The sequence below is a fragment of the Molothrus ater genome, chromosome 2 (assembly GCF_012460135.2).
Source record: "Molothrus ater isolate BHLD 08-10-18 breed brown headed cowbird chromosome 2, BPBGC_Mater_1.1, whole genome shotgun sequence".
NCBI classification, from domain to species: Eukaryota; Metazoa; Chordata; class Aves; order Passeriformes; family Icteridae; genus Molothrus; species Molothrus ater.
In genome coordinates, this window is record NC_050479.2 from 18,449,472 (window position 1) to 18,469,724 (window position 20,253).

The 20,253-nt window shown below is 40.9% G+C and overlaps 1 protein-coding gene across 1 annotated transcript in view; it reads left to right on the plus strand.

Moving 5' to 3' along the window:
• The first annotated feature begins 4,418 nt into the window (after positions 1-4,418).
• GEMIN8 (gem nuclear organelle associated protein 8) overlaps positions 4,419-20,253 on the plus strand; it is a 36,384-nt gene continuing 20,549 nt past the window's right edge. Inside the window, exons 1-4 of the mRNA XM_036390749.2 lie at positions 4,419-4,506; positions 5,276-5,325; positions 9,103-9,142; positions 11,923-12,388. Coding sequence (XP_036246642.1) covers positions 9,140-9,142; positions 11,923-12,388 — 469 coding nt within the window. The 5' untranslated portion in view covers positions 4,419-4,506; positions 5,276-5,325; positions 9,103-9,139. The remainder of the gene's footprint in view (positions 4,507-5,275; positions 5,326-9,102; positions 9,143-11,922; positions 12,389-20,253) is intronic.

Sequence of the window (20,253 nt, forward strand, 5' to 3'; positions counted from 1 at the left end):
GACTAAACACACACACCTGCAATAACAGCACCATGTAAGAATTGCCTCAGGCTTCCTTGAAAATCACTGGAAGAAAAAAGCACTTCTGTGGTGTGATTCACATCTACCCCAAGTAAATAACCAACGTATACCAGACGAACAGCACCCAAAATGCATTACTGTGCTTTGCCCGTGGCAATAATGATATCTGGAGAGTGACTAGCTCAAGTGTAGAGATCACTGTCAGACTGTAAGTGAGCACAGAAAGACAGCAAAAGGAATATTATCCCCTGTCCCAGTGGGGAAGTTTTTAGAGGTGCTCCTGGTATTTAATTTATCCATGTACAGTGGGGCCACAGGAGCTTCAGAAGAGAGATATGAGCTACATCTAACTTTGGATAAAAGTACTGGCATTTGGTCTAGGAGTTTACCTCCACTTCATATTTTCTTTGGCTGTAAAATTGTTTTAAAAGATATTTTACCTCTCCCCAGCTCTGCCTCTGGTCCCTCAGAAAGCCAGAGGTAAGAGAAATCTCACATGTAGTTTCCTACATCCAAACACAGCCACACACCTTCCCCCTCCCCCATATCCCCCCAAAGAGGTATCTTTTCCTGTAAATTTTATGGATTGTAGGTTCACATTATACAGGAGCTAGACCTAAGAAGGATTTATTTTAATCCAAGCAAATATTTTATATAACGATTGACATTCTGCTAGAAACAATGTAAAATATTATTTTGTCTTAGTAAAGCACAAGTAGAGTCAATAATTGCAACATCTTGGACAATCTGCAGTTCTAAATGTGACTTATTTTGTATTACATTTAACTCACTTCAAAAACACAATCTCTGCAAAATAATGGTCTATACACAAATTTGCACAAGTTTTGCAGAATCATACACTTGGGTGTGACAGATGTATGATTCTTGAACAGTGGAACAAGAAAAATAGCTTACTGCCTACTTTCCAGCTTCCAGTCATTGCCACTGTGTGCTGGAAATGACCTCCCCTTCAGATCTGATGCCCAGAATGCTTTCTCAGCTTATGTAAGTGTGCTACAAATGTAAACCTTCTACACTTCTTTGTTTCCAAACCTCCAGTCATTGAACTCATTGCTCCTTAAAGAATAAGTTAATGAAATTAATTGGCCAATTAATGAATCTGAGTAGCTGACAAATGTTCTCTAGGACTTGACAACTGCAAATACTGTTTCTTATGAAGAAATTTCTGTACTTTAATAGGCAGCAACATTTTGTTTTCTTGCCAGGAAACATTTCCCAGCAAAGAGTGTCCTTATTTTTAGCCTACTGGAGCAACACTGAAAGCTGCAAGGAACACAGTCATGGAAGAAAGTAGTTCAAGAGGGACGTGCTACATTATGGGACACCATTGACAAAACTGATCAATAAAACCAAGGCTCCTCTGTGATGCCTCTGGCCCTCAGCCTGTGAGAGATGTCATGCTGGAATCAATAGGAGCTATGCTTTCATCACCAAATCATTATTTTTGAGAAAGAAATTGCTGGGGTATTCACTTCATTCTAGACTCAGTTTACATTTTTATGCTTCATGAATGTAGAAAAAATATATTTATCAATCAAAATTAATGTGAGACCTTTTCTACTGTTGGGTTGTGGGAGGGACCATGAAGGGGGCTTCCTTTAAAAGCAAACCTTGCAGGGTGCTCCTTCTCCTCTGATAAGACAGATTTTAAACTCCTTAAATATCTGCGTGGTCTTCCAAGGAAATCACAGCTCATACAGCAGCAGATATCTTGTGAAGTGAAAGATTCAGAGGTGATCCAGGGAAAGTGATCAGGTGAAACACAGAGGAAGAAATTGGTTTTCAGCAGACAAGAAGTACGGATATCACTGTTTAAAAATGTATATAATTATAGGTTTATTTAATGTGATATTTCAGTAGATCCCATAGCATAACTTTTTCTGTGCTTCCAGACAAATATGCATAAGTAAGGCAGATAGAAGGAAATAAGCCAGAAGCAGTGAACCAGGAGAATGTACATTTTATAAGTAAGACTACCCAAAAAAGTACTATTTCAAACTGAAATATTACAAAATTACAAAACATGACAATGCTGATTGCATTTTCAAAATCTACATAGCACCAACAGTAAGACATCACTTGAAGTCTTTGCCTGAGACTGATAAGTTTAACAAAACCAACACATATACCATACCTTTGTGCAGGTTGCCCTGATGCCTTTCTCCCATAGAAAGTGCAGAAGTTCAGCAATAAAGCATGCCTTGATTTTAATATATGTGTAACATAATCACCATAATGAACATGATTTACTCCAACTAAAGATCTGTGCAGTCCATCACCACTTTTTCTGAGAGTGGCGCGTGTCAGTGCCCTCAGGAGTGAACAGGGCAAACACAGAGCCGCTCTTTCTTAGTGCACCAGGACTACTTAAGTCAGAAGTGTGTCCTGATGACTGACTAATAGATTCTCCACTTATGATTTGCCTTCCTTTTTTCACCTACTGACTCTCCAAGATAACCTCGATGTGCTGCTGTCCACATCCTTCTGCCATCAGTGTGCCATGTATAAAAGCAGATACCAATGTGTGAGCATAAAGCAACCTAAATCTGCTTCTAAGAATACAGAGATCAGAGCAAGAAAAGCTGGAAGAGTCTCTGAGCGCACTGGGTGCCCATCAGACAAAGCAGGCTGGTAGTTGTATAAAACACTTCTTTCTTGGAGACAGAGGCTCTCTATGAGTTTTTTGGCCATACACAGGGAAATCACAAAACACTTGGGATGCAGGGGCTGAATGGGACCACAGTTAAAATCCACTGCAGTATCTAGACTTCCCAGCTCTGCACAGATGCCTGACTTCCACAGGAAACTATACAGTGACACGGTAGCTGGAAGAAAAAAAATACACAGATGATGGAGAAGCCACTAGAGTTTCAGAAGCGGTGACTTAGTGCTCTGAATATGCTGAAAACATATTTACATCCTACCATTTTTACCACTTTTAAAGAAGATCTTGTGAAGTATTAAATGTGATGCCCTTACTAGGCAGATTAGTAACAATTATTTTTAAAAATAACTTTAGTAGATATATGGGAAATAAATGTAGAAATCTGCTATATGAATGAGACTCAATATGAAATTTCACTTCACAATGGGCATTTTTAATTAAAGCAGGTAACAAAGGGAAGTTGTCTCAATATGATCTGCTGAAATTTTCAGCAGGCAAGCAGCTAGAGCAGTAAGCACACCAGGAGAGCTGAAAAACGGGAATAATCTTGTGCTGAAAGTATTAATTAAAAGCATGGAAATTAGAGAAGAAAAATAGCCTTAGTGGAGAGAAGCCCTAGGGGACCCCTTCTTGCTGGGATCAGGAGCACAAGCCACACTTGTGTGTTACAGCCCATCCGTAAGGTGTCTAGAGAAAGGCACAGACAATGGGGTGGCACAGTCTGCTGAGGATCCTGGGCTATTCAGTACAGTACAGCTGAGTGGCTTATTGACCATGGAGAAACACACAACAACATTATGGCACCAGGCAATAGCTGGCAAATTTAATACAGAGAATGTAAAATGCTACACAGGGGAAAATGCAATCCATGCAACCCTGCTCTGCCAGCTGTGACAGGTCCTCAAGGGGCTGCTCATTCACAGACCCATGAAAATACTGGCACAGTGCAGAGCCCTGAACAGAAAATTAGATATTAACTATGGAAAATATAATAACCAGAGGGTAAAGTATGGAAGCGCCACAGCACCACCACCGCAGTGCACGCATGTTTTGAGTAAGGTGTCAGCTTGGTGAGCACTGTGTGTGTGCTCTGGAACTGGAGATGGTGACCAGGGTCAGGTGGGACGGCAGGAACTCAGAACTTGCCAGAGAAGGGCAATGAAGCTGGTGAAAGGTCTGGAGCACAAGGCCTGTGAGGAGCAGCTGGGGGAGCTGGGGGTGTTTAGCTGGGGGTGTTTTGCCTGTTTTCTCCTGTTTAGCCTGGAGAAAAGGAGGCTCAGGGGTGACCTTACCACTCCGTACAACTCCCTGAAAGGTGGCTGTAGTGAGGTCTCTTCTTGGTCTCTTTTCTGGGATAGCAAGTGACAGAACGAGAAGAGATAATGTTAAGCTGTGCCAGCGGAGATTTAGATTGGACATTAAGACAAAGTTTTTCACAAAAAGGGGATTAGACATTGGAATAAACTGCCCAGGGAGGTGGTTAAGGAAAAGACTGGACGTGGCACTCAGTGCCATGGTTAAGTTGTTCGGTCATAGGTTGAACTGGATGATGTCGCAGGTCTTTCCCAAACCATCTATCCTGTAATTCTGTGAGGGACCGGCAGCTCCAGGGGCGGCTGCGGGGAGCGGGGCCCCGGCCGCGCCTCCCCACAGCACCACGAGATGGCGCCGTGGGCACGGGGAGCGCCGGGCGGAAGCAGCGGGGGAAGCGGCGCTCGGCCCCGCCGGAACGGAGCGAGGGAGCGCTGGAGGCGGCTGTGCCCGGCTCTCCGTGCCCGCCGGAGCCCCGCGCTGCCCGGGTGGGTGCGGGGACGGCGGTGCCCCCGCGCAGGCTGCGGCCTCCCGCCCGGGAAGGGGACCGGGCTGAGGGCGGTGGCAGCCGGGGCGAAACGGCGGCGGGAGCGGGAAAACGAAGGGCTCAGGAAGGAGATGTGGGAGCCCGGGCGCCTGGCGGGGCCAAGGCCGGGGATTGTGGTCCCAGGCGGTGGTTGTGGTACTGGCACGGGAGCGGGGCTTTCCCGTTTCTCTGCAGTTTATCTGCCCGGGGCCTGAGGCGGCGATGAGCGAGCTCGGGCAGAGCGGCGCTCTGTGCGCTGGGGCAGCCGAGGCACAGGGCCCGTGCTCCTGGCAGCCCTTGGGTGTAATTGTGTGCCCTGCTAGCACAGGCCGGAGCTGATCAGCGCTGCTCGAGCCTTTCAGTCACTTGCCGGAGTCTGGGCACGAGATCTGTGAGACCAGGAAATTACTACGCCTTCAAAAGCTGTACTGGAGAAGTTCCATCCTGTTCCTTGTTTATGACTAAATTGACCAGATTTATATATAAAACTTAAGCTAACTGGGCTACTGATAATTGTACAGCTTTCACACTTTATTTCTTCCCTCTGACTTTTGGCCGAAATAGCTTTTGGGTTTATGTCCTGAAGCTCAGAGAATAAAACACCCTTTTTTGGGGACCCACAGTGGATTACACTGCCTCGATTTCTGATAGGGCCAAAAGATCTTACACATATGCTAAAGTTTGAGAACGTTCTTTTGCGTTATGCTAATTTGTTTCCCTTCCATTCACAGGAATTGCTGCTGTTGTTTTAAGGACATTGATGTGAACATCATAGTGATAGGTGGGTCTTCATAGCATTCCTGTTGGGATGAGTAAGAGCTGTAACTGTATCCTAAGTGCTGGACAAGTCTTGTATTTACAGCCATCGGCAAACCACTATGCAGTATAGTGTTGGGAATTTTTACGCCTTCTTTTGAAGAGAAATAACTTTTGCTGCCAGCTGCCCCAGCAATCACAGGCTTGTGTTTCTACGTGACTGTAACTAGGGCACTTCAGTATTAAAGTTAACGTCACAGCAATGTGCAGCGTTAATCTGAAGCACAGAATGTCAGACCACTTTTCAAACATTTCCCTCTTCTGGAGGTAATTCTGCATCAGAAGTATAAAATGAAATAGTGTTCATGAGAAGATGCATGCTATTGATGTTGTTACGTTTACATTTTTTTAGGTAGTATGTACTAAGGTGAGTTCAAAATACACAGCACAAAATTATGCTTAATCCCTTAAACTGTGAAGTTTACTGCCAGGGGATTTATTGGAAACACCTGTTTCTCATGGGGGTTTTGGGTTTAAATGCCAAAATCAGTTTGGGGATAAAAAAATAACAAAGTGTCTGAACTACCACTTGCTGAAATCAGGAGAAATGTATATGGAAAAGTAATTCCTTTATGAATATGTTAGCATCACATTTTACCGAGTATCTCCTACTAACCATTGCCAGAAACTGGATAGTAGACTATCCAGTCCACTTCGTAGATGTTGTATGATTATTCCTCTACATTTCTATCTACTGATGAGGATCTTACTCTTCTAGTATATTAATTACAATCGACTACCAATCCTTAGAATCTGGTTTAAATCCAGAGAAGAGTAATAAACATAATCTTATTCATACTAACCCTATCACTAACCCTAAGTATCCTTCTAGCTGCACTGGGCAGCTCTGGCCTGACTGAAGACAGTTTTCACAGCAGGGACAAAAGCAGCAGCAGCAGGCAGAGGGGCTGGTCAGCTCTCTGTTGTTAGGGACATTTCCAATTCAAATGTAGTTAGCTTTTTACTGAAAGCTTTGTAAAAATACGTTTTGTTGAAACCTGCTGAATTTATTGAAATTCCACCTTCCTTTAATAACATACTATGTTTTTACCATAATATCGTGTAATAGGGTAGTTGATTTTGTGTCGATGGATATTGTGCATAGTGGAACCCTCACTGGTCCTGCACTGGGCTTGGAGTTGTCTCTGTTTCCTTCATGTGGCCACACTGTATCCAACACACCACTAGTCCCCCAGTGGTCCCAGAGTGGGATTTACTTAGCAAGTTATAAACCCCAGTGCATTGAAGTTGAGTCTAAGGTATGACAGACATTGTCTCCATTTCTATTGACTCCAAGGGAATTAAATACTGTCATTGCTTTGATGGGATTTATTTATTTTCTCTAATGCTCACCTGCCTCAAGCTGGTAAGGGGGACAGACACGTTTTGATGAAAGGGAGTACATCCCTGGTTCATTATCAGTGGAGAAATATTTTAAAACCGGGACAAGAAAGTAGAAAAAATGTCCATCATTAATGATCAGTATAAGCAAACAAATCTCTTTCCCATCTTAAATTGTACATTTAGTCATGAGTTTCATATATTCAATGGTTACAGATTTCATTTTTTTAAAGTATAAATTATAGAAGTAGAACTATTACATTTATTTTTCTGCTGCTTGTCATGTTTCATATTTGATGTAGTTTGTTTTGGAAGAGTAATCAACTGAAAATAAAACAAACTCACTTTTTAATTTCGTTTCCTCGCTTGCAGCATTTTTGTGTTCTGCTTTATATTTGTAGTCTAATGTTTCATAAATAATTTATGAAAATAATTAAAGTTTCTATGTTGGGCAAAACAGGTTTTTCATATTTGGTAAACTAATACAGTTGGATGGTTTTGCCAGGGTTTTTTCCCTCCTTCCCTTTCAGAAAGCATAGGTACATGTTTTGTGTTAATAATAAAGTATCAGACTTTACCAATTACTGCTTAAAAAAATTATTTACATTGAGATCAATTCCGATTTCTGTTTATTCTGAAACTGTTTCAAAGAAATTTTTGTCATGTAGGAATTAGCGTGAACATGAAAAGTAAACACACCTACTTTTCTGAAGTAGAAAATGAAAGAATTGGATATCATGGGCTTAGGTTTTTAAGTATGAGAAAAAGACTTTATGGCAACCTTGACAGTATCCAGATGTATCTAGAGAGACAAAAAGTATATGTGTACATCATGAGAGTGGAGATGAAAGTTCTGAAGAAGGCAGTGGTTGTAAATGAGACATTTGAAATGCACAAAGAAGGATGGCACAGCAATCTTCTATCTGTGCATGGTTTTTGGGTGCTAAAAGTCACTGCAGTGTTTTGCAGTGATCTCAGTGCTGGGTTTCCTTCTTCCTCCAAGCAGACAGAAGAGATTCCAGCATGCTTTAGTTGCCTAATGCCTGAATCTGCAGCCTTTGCTGGCATGAGTAGTTCCATCAACTGCAGTGGGACTGCTCCTGTATGTAGAGCTTCTTGCAGACATGGGGTTATGGTGTTACCAGGGGTTTATGGCTTTGAGCTTAGTGTGAGCTTTGGACACATCCAAAAGGACCATCATTTGCTTTTGTAGTTGCTGCATGATTTGCATTTTGTTTGACCATTCCATTCTCCTTTCATGCATTATGGCTTGTCTTAAGTGACAAAAAGTTGCTCTTTAATGAGTATTGTTAAATATGAGGCAGAACACAACTGTCCTGTATTCATATGCATTTTGAAAAACCCTGGCTTTATCCTGGTATGAATCTACAGTGGTTTTAAGTGCTGTCTTGGCTATATTCCAGTGTTTCTGGGAATAGCATTTGACCATGTCTTAAGAGTAGCAATAGGTAGTTTAGTGTACTCTATTTCTGTTACCTTTCACTGGCACCTAAAATAAAGTTCAGGCTGAGGGTGAGAATGTCAGGAGAAATATGTGAATGAAGCAGCTAACCTATTAGTGTAATAAAATAATTGTCAGATAAGAGGAGATTAAGAATATTTCTCAGTGATATGTACTGGTAAACCACCAGTTGTGGTGGTTTATATGTTGGTGATTATACATCCTGCCTGATGGTTATAGAGCTCTTGTTCCCCCTTTCTACCCTCACAGCCATTTTTTCCTTTTTTCTTTTTTTCCTGTCCGGTTGCCCCTCTTCCTTATGCCTTTTCCTCGCATTTAAAAATTGTGGCTGCAACTTGAACTGATCTGTGTTTCCTTCATGGGAGGCAGGATCAGATGCTGGAGGGAGAAAAAAAAAAAGAGAAGCAAGGAGAAAGAAGGGACAGTATGTGGTCCAAAGTCTACCACAGGTTAAACAGAAACCTCACTGCATGAGTGGAATCAGGATGGGTTTAATCATTTTATGGCAATTGCTTTTTTTATAAAAGTTCCTGTGCAGACACAGCTAAAAACTGAGAACAATTTGTTTCTTTTAAGTTTATAGTTTTTGTTTGGCATTAATTTGGAGAATAAAGGTTGGGGAAGCATGAAAAAAGAGAAGAGCAATGGGAGAATGTTCAGTTCCAGCATTTCAGGCTGCATTTTGTAGAAGGCTCTATTTTAACTTTCTTACTGTAGTGGAGAATTTTAAGGAATGGGATTTTTACTGCTGCTAATCAAAATCTATCAGTAAGAGACTTCAACTTGCCCCAACAGAGAAGGGATGCTTAACAGCTATAGGTCATAGTACTCAAATATAACAAAAAATATATTCAGTGTCTGTGACCACCTTAATACATATATTTTTATGAATTAAAATGCTACTCTTTTCTTTTCTAGTTCACCTTGATCATCACCAGAACAAACTCCACAAGAGATGGTAAGAGGTCTTCACAGATTTCTGTGGAATGGTTTAGTCACATTTTATATATAAAATGCATATAAATACTTTCATTGAACTGTGAGGGCAGACATGTAAAAATTAGATGTAAAAGTCACTAAATTGCTTTGAAAATAGAATTCGGATTACAACAATGAATGATTTGTCTACTCCTGGGAAGACTCCAGAGAAATAACAGGAGAATAACAGAGGACTCTGATCATTTGCCTCGGATTTATAGCTTTTGTTTCCTTGAGGAAATCTCTTATTTCCATTTATTCCACAGCTGAAAAAGCAAAGACACAGAATTAAGTGAGACTAAAAGTGTTCCTTTCCCTTTTCCACCCAAATGTAAAACATGTCTATAATTTCTTTTTTAACAGATGTATTTTTAAAATTCAAATGTAAGGAGGTTTTCAAGGGTCGCTTTCAACAAAAAAACCCTCACAAAAAGTAGTTGGACAAGCACCAGCATCACAGTTCTGTCTGTATGAACTGGCTTTTTGTCTTCCTTTCCCCAAAATTAACAACTGGAGCTAGTCAGCCAGACAAATCAACCAACTTGATTCCAGAGCTTTCAGTAAAGTCATCAAGTTCCTTTGTAGAAACATTTTATAAGAACTGGAGATAATTTTTGAGCTTTAAAAGAATATATTGTCTTTTTTGCAGATATATAGAAGGTAGGAGATACCTGCTTTTGTCAAGTGTCGTGGTCTTTCAAAACTGGATTTTAAAGTATATTAATATTTAAGGAAAAAATAGTCAAAATGTTTTAAAAGTAACTTGTTAATGTATCAGGTTGGATAATAGGACATTCTCATCTGTCTGCTGAAGGATGAGGAGTCAGTATGACATTCTTAAGCAAAGGGAAACAGTAAATAAAGCATTGTTCATCCTAGCTGTTAGGTAGTTGGATGATTAAGGATGAAGAAATTCCATATGGAAGGCAGATGCTTTCCTTCTACCCACTCATCTTGGGAATGCTGCATTTTGGAAGCTCCAAATGCATGGTCTTGTAGCAATGCAGTGTTAGACCAAGGGGAGAATAGCAGTGAAGTTTCATCTCCATGAATTCTTTCTTTTCAGGAAAGATAAGTTGACTGCACTTTTAAAACACATAGCTGAGCTACACAGCCCTTCACAAATAGGCTGCAGGTTTTTTTCAGGAATACCTTAAGGAATGCAAATTTGTGGAGGTTTTCTTTATGTACTCTGTTAGCTGAAAGTATTTTGTTTCTGAGAGCACTTCGGAATGACCTAAAAAAGATAGAGCATTGATCTCTTATGGAATAATAGGCTAAATTTTCCAGAAAGAAAGGCAGCACGAGAGTTGCAATTTTTATTCCAAACTCACTAGCATTTGCTTTATTGTCTTAGAACCAGAAAGTGAAAACAAGTGTAAGTAAACCAAGTGAAACTCTCTGGATAGTGTTAAATGGAAAGTATTTTTAGGTTTGAGTTTTCTGTTTTTGCCTTGGGATTTCTTTTCCCCACAGAATCATTTTTTTAAAGGGACCAAATAGTGCCAGGGTAGATCAAGAAAACAGACTTTAAGATTTTTGTCCTGTATGTCCTTAAAAGGAAAAAAAAAAGGAAAAGAAACCATCTTAGTAAAGGACTGTAAATGTCACATTCATATCTGAAAACATCAGCTAGTTTTGCCATAGTTTTGAGTGTTTGCCAGAACATGGCTTAATTAAAATTCTCCTATTTAAAGTAGAGGCATTCTGTTTTACTCCAGATAAAGTATTTTCTATGGAAATTAAGACATGAGGGAAAGGGAGAAAATATTTGCTATTTAGTTTACTTGTTCTAGGCTCTAGTCTACTTTATAGCTTTGTTTTTTTAAGATCTTCTATTCTGCTTTTTGAGAGTAGGATGAGGTGGGAGATGAAATGGCTTGTATGAAGGGAGCTTAAGGCTACAGGGACTGTGGGGCTTTGTAGTTGCTGGTGAAATCTGAACAGCATGAAACTTCTTTAATGAAAACTAAAATTAGCTGGAAGATAGGAGGTGTGTACACTATGTTTCTTTCTATAGAACTGTTTTTCTCTGTACTTTATCAGTGGCACTTTATTGCCTCTTTTCATGTTTTGATTGGTGATGGATACAAAAGGAGATTTACTGGCAGCTTGCATTTGGCTAAATACAGTCTTGTTTTTGATTGTGGCCATGGTGGATATGCGAACTTGTCTGAATTGCTGTTTGACCTTTTCTGAGAAACTTTGGCAGGCAGATGGAGGAAATATATTACTGTAGGAAATATGTTACTGGATAAAATGAATGCATTTGTTTAATACAGAGGAATCTTAATCTCTTGTGTTTTCTGTCTGTGGAGTTGGAAATTAGGTATAGGCTGTAACATCTACACCTTGGAATTACTCAATTCTTAAAACTCAATGTGAGTGTCTAAGGAATTGTAGATTATATCCACATGGCATATTTCCTAAAAAAGACTGTTTCTTACTGTAGTAGCATGAACACTAGGAAAATACCTTCTGGACACTACAATTTCTCTGTTTCTAGTTCTTCAGTGATAGTTGATGCCAAAGGAGTCTCTTGTAGGAGTAATGAGGTGTGGTGCAAGTGCACTGTGCTCATACATGCTGTTTTTCAAATCTCTGTGTTCTATCATAGCTAAAGGATGACTAAAAGATTAAAAGGTAGCATTTAGTTGCTCCCCTCATTTCTCTCTCTCTTTATACCTTCTTTTTGGAGGGAGCATGAGTGCTGTGGTCTGTGGTTGATGGTTTGTGTTCTTTCCCTCTCTCTGGCCACAGGAGGACACGGAGCCGTGGTACTCTCACAAGGTGTATGCCAGGTACTGGAGGCACTATGACTCAGCCATGCGCTGGATGCACAGGCACCAGAAAGCCTACAGGAAAGCCATGGAGTCCTTTTACTGCCTGCCATGGCATCCCTGGCATCCTGCTGCAGCCTCTTCAAGCAGCCACTACTCAGATTGGCATGGGAGTGATCTCCCACATATCCAAAACTATTCTTCCAGCTACAGACCAGATGTCAGAGCTCCGTGTCACGGGGGAGCTCAGCAGTACGCCGGTGCCTACCAGGAAAGGGAGGATGCTGATGAGGACTCCGAAATGGAAGAGGATGCTGAAATGGACTCTGAAATGGAGGAAGACTCTGAGTCTGAAGGAGAGATAGAATATGACTTGAGTAACATGGAGATCACAGAGGAGCTTCGTCAGTTTTTTGCAGAGACAGAGAGGCACCGAGAAGAGCTGCGTAAGTCCATGCTTGTTCTGTGTTTATTGGAATTATTACCAATATAACCAGATGGGACATGCCTAGGCTTGGCTGGCCCTTGCTCCTTGACCAAAGGCGGCAGCTGTGGTGGTTTCACCTCAGAGACACCTTTGGCTGGCTGGATGCTGCAGCTGGGCACTTGGGACAAGTCCAGGCATGCAGGAGCTCAGGTTTACCTCTGGTGGAGAGGCTTTAAGGCGAGGTGAAGGAAAAGGAGTCGGTTCTGATGGAGGGTTTCAATCCAGAGCTTTATTCCTGGCACACAGATCCCTGAATCCAGCCACAGCTCTAACAGAACCACTGAACCGCGTGGTTGTTCTTCCTTTTAACCCCGGGGAGAGGGAGAGGGAAGGGGTAGGGATCCCACCAACCAGGTAAGGGCGGGGGTGGTGGGGGAAGTCTCAGGGCACAAATGACACCTGGATGGCCCAACGTCCCCCAAGGCTGAAGGGCATTTTTTGAACTCTGCCAATCATTCAACACCCTTCTGGAATGCCTGGACTGACAGACAGCACTCAGCAGGGGGCAAGGGAGGGGGAGGGAGAGGTGGCTGGCAGACCTGGGGCAGGAAGCAGGATAACTGACACAAGCTATGGCATCACACTGCAACATGTGTTTTGTGGTATTTGGTGGCCATAACCTTGAGTGCTGGGTGGCTTCAACATTTACAGGTTTTGTAAGAATTCACAGAAATAGGCACTGCAAGTGAGCAAGTCAGCTGACCGAAACAGGCAGAACTGATGGGTGCACTTAAGTACCACTCATTAGAAATAAGTTTCAGAAAATGTTTGGAAGTTTTTGGTGAGAGAGAGGGAGAAAAAAAATTATGACTGCAAAGAGGAGAATAACACTTTTGCCCAGAAGACAGTAATTAATCTTCAGTGCTGAGGAAAAAAGCTCCAGAATTTTTATGGTTAAATCTAGTTAATGTCTGAGGGGGAACCCACAGGAAATGCTTGAATACATCACCGAATCCTAGAGTAACCCTCAATGTATTTTATAATATGGAGCAGCCATTTTGTTTGTTATTCTTTGGCTAACCTGGCAGTAAAATTTCATGATCCTTTTCTCCTCCCCCTGCATCCTCTTCATTCTGTACTATACCACAAGTTTCTCTTTGTTGAGCATCTTGATCTGGACCCAAGTCCTTTGGTAGGGAATGTAAGCCTTAAGAGTTTTCTCAGGTCTTGATCCTCAGAGGTGTTGGTCATCTTTGTTTCTGTGAAATCCTTAAAAGAGTAAAGGATTATTCTGTACTTTACTGATACTTTACTCATATACAGATGTTGCAGAAAAATTTATCTGTTTTAAGAAAGCAGAATAATAAAAATAACTCTTCTCACATTACTCCAGTAGAAAATGTGTAATGAATGTTTAATAGAACTTTTTCTGCTTCTATGAAAGAGAAAACATTCTAAAAATGTATAATAAAGGCAATGATTGAAAGGGAAAGAAAAAGTATGTTAAATTCTTTGATCAGCAGGTATCAGAGGGTGAGCTGATAGCTCAACTTCACGCTTCTCATCAATGTGATGCAGAGTTGATCTAGTTAGCAGAGGAAAGTGAGTTAGGGAGTTCTGTGGTAGTGCCTGACATGAGTGCCTTTCTCACTGTGCTTTTGCAGAATCAGCTTGGTGTTCTCTGTTGAAATGTTCCTTTGATGAAATACATGGTGCTTTAAGACACTGGGCTACTTCTGGGAATGCAGAACATTTTCTTTGGATTTTTTTTACCAGTATGATTAGTGGTATTTAAAGGTATGTGAGTGATTAAAGGTGTTATCCTGGAAATTGGGAAATCAGGGCTTAGAGATGTTCTCTGTTGTAAATATCCTGTATGACCTTGGTGTAGCTATTTAGTCTCTTCCTGACCCCTCACTGGCTGTGCTTGCTAAAAATATGACCTGTTCTTTATGATGAGCAGGTGAATTGGGAAGAAGTTTATGACTCAGAATACAGATTTGACTTTTGTTCCTTCCACCACAGCAGTACTCAGAGCCTTTTGGAATGATTTGGTGTCTGCTCTGTGCTGTGTAGTAACCTAGTTCTGGATGAGTGTAACTCCATGTGCTTCAGTGGCACTGCTGCAGATCTTCATGCAAATTCAAGCAGGCCCTGGTCTTTCACTGCTGCATCCCTCAGTTTCTTTAGCAGCTTCCCTGATAAAGTGAGGATAGTGCTGAGTAAGCATCAGTAATTCCTCAAAGCATGAGAAAGTAAACAAGTACTTGACATTAATGAAATTTAAAAGTGACATAGAAGTCGAGGGTGAATGTTGCTTTCTAAATGCTAATTTTGTGAGTAATTGAAAACACAGTATGATCTTGTTTGTGGTGCATCTTTTCTTGCATGGTGAGGGAAAAGGAAAATAGAAGAAATTTTTTATTCTGATAAAGTTTCTCAAAAGAAGAAACATAAGCAGCAGGAGGAGGGGAAAATCATTGTTTCTCTAATGGTTTGGAAATGAGCTGGTATGGAGACCATGTTGAAGGCAGTAGTACTCAACTTTAAGAGGTAGTTTTATTAATTTTCCTGATTGCTGTTTATGAACAAAATTAAATTTAGAGGTTCATTAAGCTGTGATCCATAATGATGCTATATCATGTTATATCTTTCATAATGTTTAACAGTTGACATTCTGTATTGATGCTTGAGAAGATTGAGATAATGCATCTGCAGAAGAAACCCTCAGTTACTTGAGTATTTTCTCTGTAATGACTTTTCCTTTTAATCCCAAACTGCATGTCCTTAGGAGCAGATTTACAGAGAAACTTGGGTAGCATTAACCTCAATAACGCCTGAAATTTACACCTCCACTTCTGAGAGAGACATATGTAGGGGTGAGGCAAGAGTTTTACACAGCAGTTAAAGCGAATGAGATTGTTTGGGTGTGCCGCAGTAGAATACCAATAGGGACCTTGACGATCAATTAAAGTAAAAGCCAGTCGTTATGGGACATCAAGGGGAAGGCTGTGTCTCATGTTTTCTTCCTCTGGCATCAATAAGGGGCTCCGGGTGGAATTCACGGCCTCTGACCCCTGCACCTTGATACTCATTTGTCTGGGAGAAGACACACAGCTTGCTCTTCTAAAGGCAGAGTTTGCAAGAGTTAGATACGCACTTATGGGCAGCTAATGAGGTGGGAGTCACAAGGGAGCAGAGCATCAATGGGGCAAATAGGAACGGGAATTTGGCACTTAGGGAAGGGGATACCAATCTCTGTGAAGTATGACCTCCATTACTTTGGTGTTTTTCTACCTGTCCAAGTTAGGAAATACTACACAGCATTAATGCATCTATTTTGGACACGTGTAGTGAGTCCTGATTTTTCATGTGAGTTATGCTGGCTCCCACACCTGATCCACAGATGTCTCTTAGGCATGTAGAAGGATAATCAAATAGATTAAAAGCAATCCTACCTGATGTCAGACTCTTCACTTGTAATGCCTGATCTAGAGCCTGCTGGACATAAATGATCACAGACATCAGAGGACAAGATCTTGCAAACTTTAACTGTGAAAGACTTAAATAGACCTGAGGTAGGTGGGAATGAGGTGATTCAATCTTGGAGGTCTTTTCCAACCTTAATGATTCTATGATTCTGTGGCTCTGTGAAAGGCATTTGAGCCTAGATGGTGGCATACAAGCCTTAAAGCTAATTGCAAAGAGAAAAGCTCTACAGATATGAAAGATGTTGTGTCAGACTAGCCAAAGAAGAAAACTTAAGTTTTATTTCATTTCTTTGTAGCTGCCACAAACTTGAAGAAGAAGCAGATTTCTAACCTCTGTAGGATTTTTGGTTTTGTTTTCTCAGTGGGCATTTGCAGTGATTGGCTGACTTGCAAAGTAAGGGCTTTGAAACTGGCAAACTTGCTGAATGATTTAACACTTCTGCAGTGATACAGTTCACAACCAACCTCTTTTAAAACAATCTTCTTTTTTTGTCTTTGAAGTCACATCAATTTCTTACTAGTTTTTGTATTTGTATCATGTGTTGTAGTCAATGTTACATGTTCCTGGAATGCCCAGAAGTAATTATGAGTAAATTTTGGCTGAGGCTGTATGAACTCAGACATACTAATACACTACCAACTTATTTCATGTTTTAGATAAATGGCATTTGGTTAAGACCCTTACAGACAGTTTTAATTCCTCTACATTTGTTTCTTGATATGCAATCATAATTATATAGTGATTCTCTTTTTTAGAGGGTTTTCTTGTCAGGCTAGTCTGTCGTTCTGGTTCTTCATGTAGCTGGTGATCCAAACATACTGTGCATCTTGGGCATGTTTATGGTTGCATTTAAGTTTTCCCTCTGGCAGTTGAAAAGCATGAAGTTGTTCTCCTGGGTTACCATACCTGTCAGACCTAGGTATGGTAGCAGATTCTTCAGGCATCCTAGATGTAAAGGATAGAATGCAATAAGTTGCCTTTTTACATTTGCAAGAATTAAAAGGGCAAAAATCAAGAAAGGAAGATTCACAGCCCTAACAGTTCTGTAAGTTGACTAATTGCACGTATTTATTAGACTTTTAAATTTAGCCTTTGAAACATGTAGTTTGTCCTTATACAATTTTTCCTTGTTTCCTTTTGCATATAAGAGAAAATCACTGCTAAAATTAAGTGAGTACAGCATTGCAAGTACATTGAGAACCATTCTGTAGTAGTTAACAGGACACAGACAGAATCCTTTATTCAAAAGCAAAGAAAAGCAAGGGTAAGTACCATCATGTCAGTTCATTACCGAAGGATAATAGTCCATCATTTGTTAATGCTCTAACTAGTTTTTTCCATCAAAGCCTCTGTTCCTATTGCCCACACATAGCCTCCAGCTTTTCCCAAAAATAATGTCTGAACTTAAATTCTTTTTATGCTAGATGGAAAATATTTTTTTTAGAAATGAACGGAAATGGTGAATGAAGATGTTTGTTTCAAAACTGCAATCTGCAGACTTTTCCCCTCAGGTTTCTTTTTCTCTGAAAGATGGTAGTTGCCACTGTCTCTTCTGTGAAGAGGAAGTAATGGAATTTTCCACGTTTTGTAACTTGTTTGAATCGTACCAGATCCATGAAGCTTTTGGTCTTGTTTAAAGCTTGCATGCCTCTAGGAAAATAGACTTTGATTCAGGGGTTTTGTCACCATGTTTTCCTTCTTTCCTTCATTTTTGGTAATTGCTTTTCCCTGGTTTTTTATCTGCCTTTTTCATCATAAGACTGTAGCTCAAATTCTTGGAACTACAGACTCCCCACCGTTTCTTTTTCTTTCTTCTTCACTACCCTAAACTGTCCAAGCAGTGTGGATGGTGAATTTATAAATATCTGCTCAACTTCCCTGCCTTTAACAGCCTTTGTTGACAAACTTTTTAACAAACCAAAAAGGGTTGTTTGGCATGAACTTCTGCCACAGCCTGTAGAGGCTGAGATGCTGAAGCTTCTGAGAAATGCCTGTGAAACAAGAGTGCTCTCTGCAATATGTGTGGGTGCTTGAGAGATGCTTTTGAAACATGTTTTGTGAACTGAAGAAGAAATGTGAAAGTTACTCTTGTACCACATCTCTGATCCTGATGATTGAACCTTTTGCTGTGTAGCAGCAGAATCTTCTCAAGTGCACACACTGTGTCCAGCAGAGGCTGTGTTATTCAGTACCGGAAGCCAACAATTGAGAAAATGCCCCTTACCAGAGAAACAAGGAAAAGTGCAACAATTTTCCCTGCTTTAATATTGAAAACTAATCTCTACTTGCAAAATTAGAGAGTCTGAAGAGCAAGAGTTGTGCACAGTTTTAGATATGTTTCATGACAGACAAGGTTATCTTTATACAAAGCATATCAATTTGTAAAATATTGCCAAGAAAATGTCCTTGGGTCCTATGCTAAAGACAGAATTTGAGCTTAAGAGAGTGTGTATCTTTGCTCTGTGAACCTATGGCTTGCTGCTGCTGGAAGTAATGGAAGAGAGACGTTGGAAAGCTCAAGGTACTGCTGAGGAAACAGAGCTGTGTGCTCTGGACAGTTGCAGAGGAGTTAATACATGTACCTAGAAATTATATATAAAGTCTTTCTTATGTGTATGTGCCTCAGGCTGAGTCTGTTTGACAGTGTTGGCAATCCTGAAAGTACACAAGAGCAAGGCCAGGCTTCTTGTTTTCTGCTAAGGGATGCCACAGGCTTCAGCTCCTAGGTGGCATCTGGGCCTTCTGTAGACCCGGCTCCCATGGGTGCAGCCTGGACAGCTGGGTGGAGCTGGGACCTGGAATGCCAGTTCCCTATCTACCAGTGGCTGTACTGGTCTTAGTTTATCTAGCATGCTGTGGAGTACTGGAATTTGAGTTACAGCAGGTTTATAGCTGGAAGTGTGGGAAAAGAAGCTCATAGAGTTCAGTGTGACTGTAGTGTAGACGTTGCTTTAAGAGGAATGCCGAGATGTTGAACACCTCTACTTCCTCTTAAATTTGATGGAAATGAAGAATGCTGTCTTAATATGAACATATATATTAAACTTCAGAAACCTGTGTTTGAAGTTGTCATCCTTTATTTGTCTGCCTGATGTGTTCCTGTTATTGTAGTGAGACAGTACATACACTAGGGGGCTTGTTGAGAGGTTCAGTTTATTCATCTTTATAAGGCGTTTTGAGGATCTCAGCAGGAAGAAAGCAAAAGCCTCAAATGCTAGAATAATAAACAGTCTGATCTAAGTGTTCTTTATAGACCTTTTGCTTAACAGTTAACTTAGATGTCATCCCTGTGACCAAAATGCATCTTATTGACAACACCTTTGCTGAACACACACAGAATTTAAGCGACTCTTTCTCCCAGGAAGCTATTATCCCTAAGTTTCTCTTGACTCAGTAAGAGAAGTCTGGTAATCTTGTATTGTTGCTGCCCTGGTAAATCAGTAATGCAGTAAAATTCCTTCTGACTGGACTTGTCTTGAGGATACATGAATTAAAACAGGAGAGACAGGTCATTGCTCCTCTCAGCAGCTTTGTTCCTCAGCATCTGAGATCCATTTGATACCTGGTTTTGGTAGTTAACTGGTTACAGAAGGATCCCTGGTCAGTAGCTTGCTCTGATGGATCAGCCACTGGAACTTTCTCTTTACAAAGAAAATACATGTGGTAATTCAGTTTTAGATCACACAGTGTCAGTGCTTGTTTTGTGTCCATGAGGTTTCCAAGGATTGAAGGTACTGCTGTGACATACTTGGGCTCTGCAAAGTTTTGGCAAAGAACTGACAGGTGGGCCCCAGGGTTGAGGCCATGTGGACAGCAAGGAATCCTTCCCCAGCCTTGTTGTAAGAGCAAATATTCCTTTCAGAATGCTGTTATGGAAGATTGCTTCATATGGGAATAGTTTGATGTGGGAAGATGCGGAGACTACTTACAGTCAGAACTGGTGCTGGTAGTCTTTCGAAGGCAGGTTTGCCTGCTTGGTTATTCCATTAGTACCTGCAGCTGCTCTGAGTGGCTCCTCTAGTCTCCTCTTCATTCTTTGTCCTTGCAGGGAAGGCTGTTAAAGCAGCTGCAGCTGCTGTGGAAAAGAGCAGGTGAGACCATGCTGACAGACACAGCTCTTGGGAAGAGTGGCATAAAAGCATCTCTGTGCTAATCACTCAGCTTGGGCAGTCTGTTTTCACAGTTGATGCACTTTTCCCTTTTCCCTAAAATTCCTTGATTACTGGTTCCATCTGGGTGCCACATGCAGCATTTCTGATCTCTAAATGATCTGAGGGAAGAGCTGTGTCTCAGTTCTCTGCTGATAAATCTGAATTCATCTGCCTTTAGTGTGACACTTTCAACCTTGTAAGTGGACAGTGACATTGTGGATTATGAAGTATTTTCTAACAC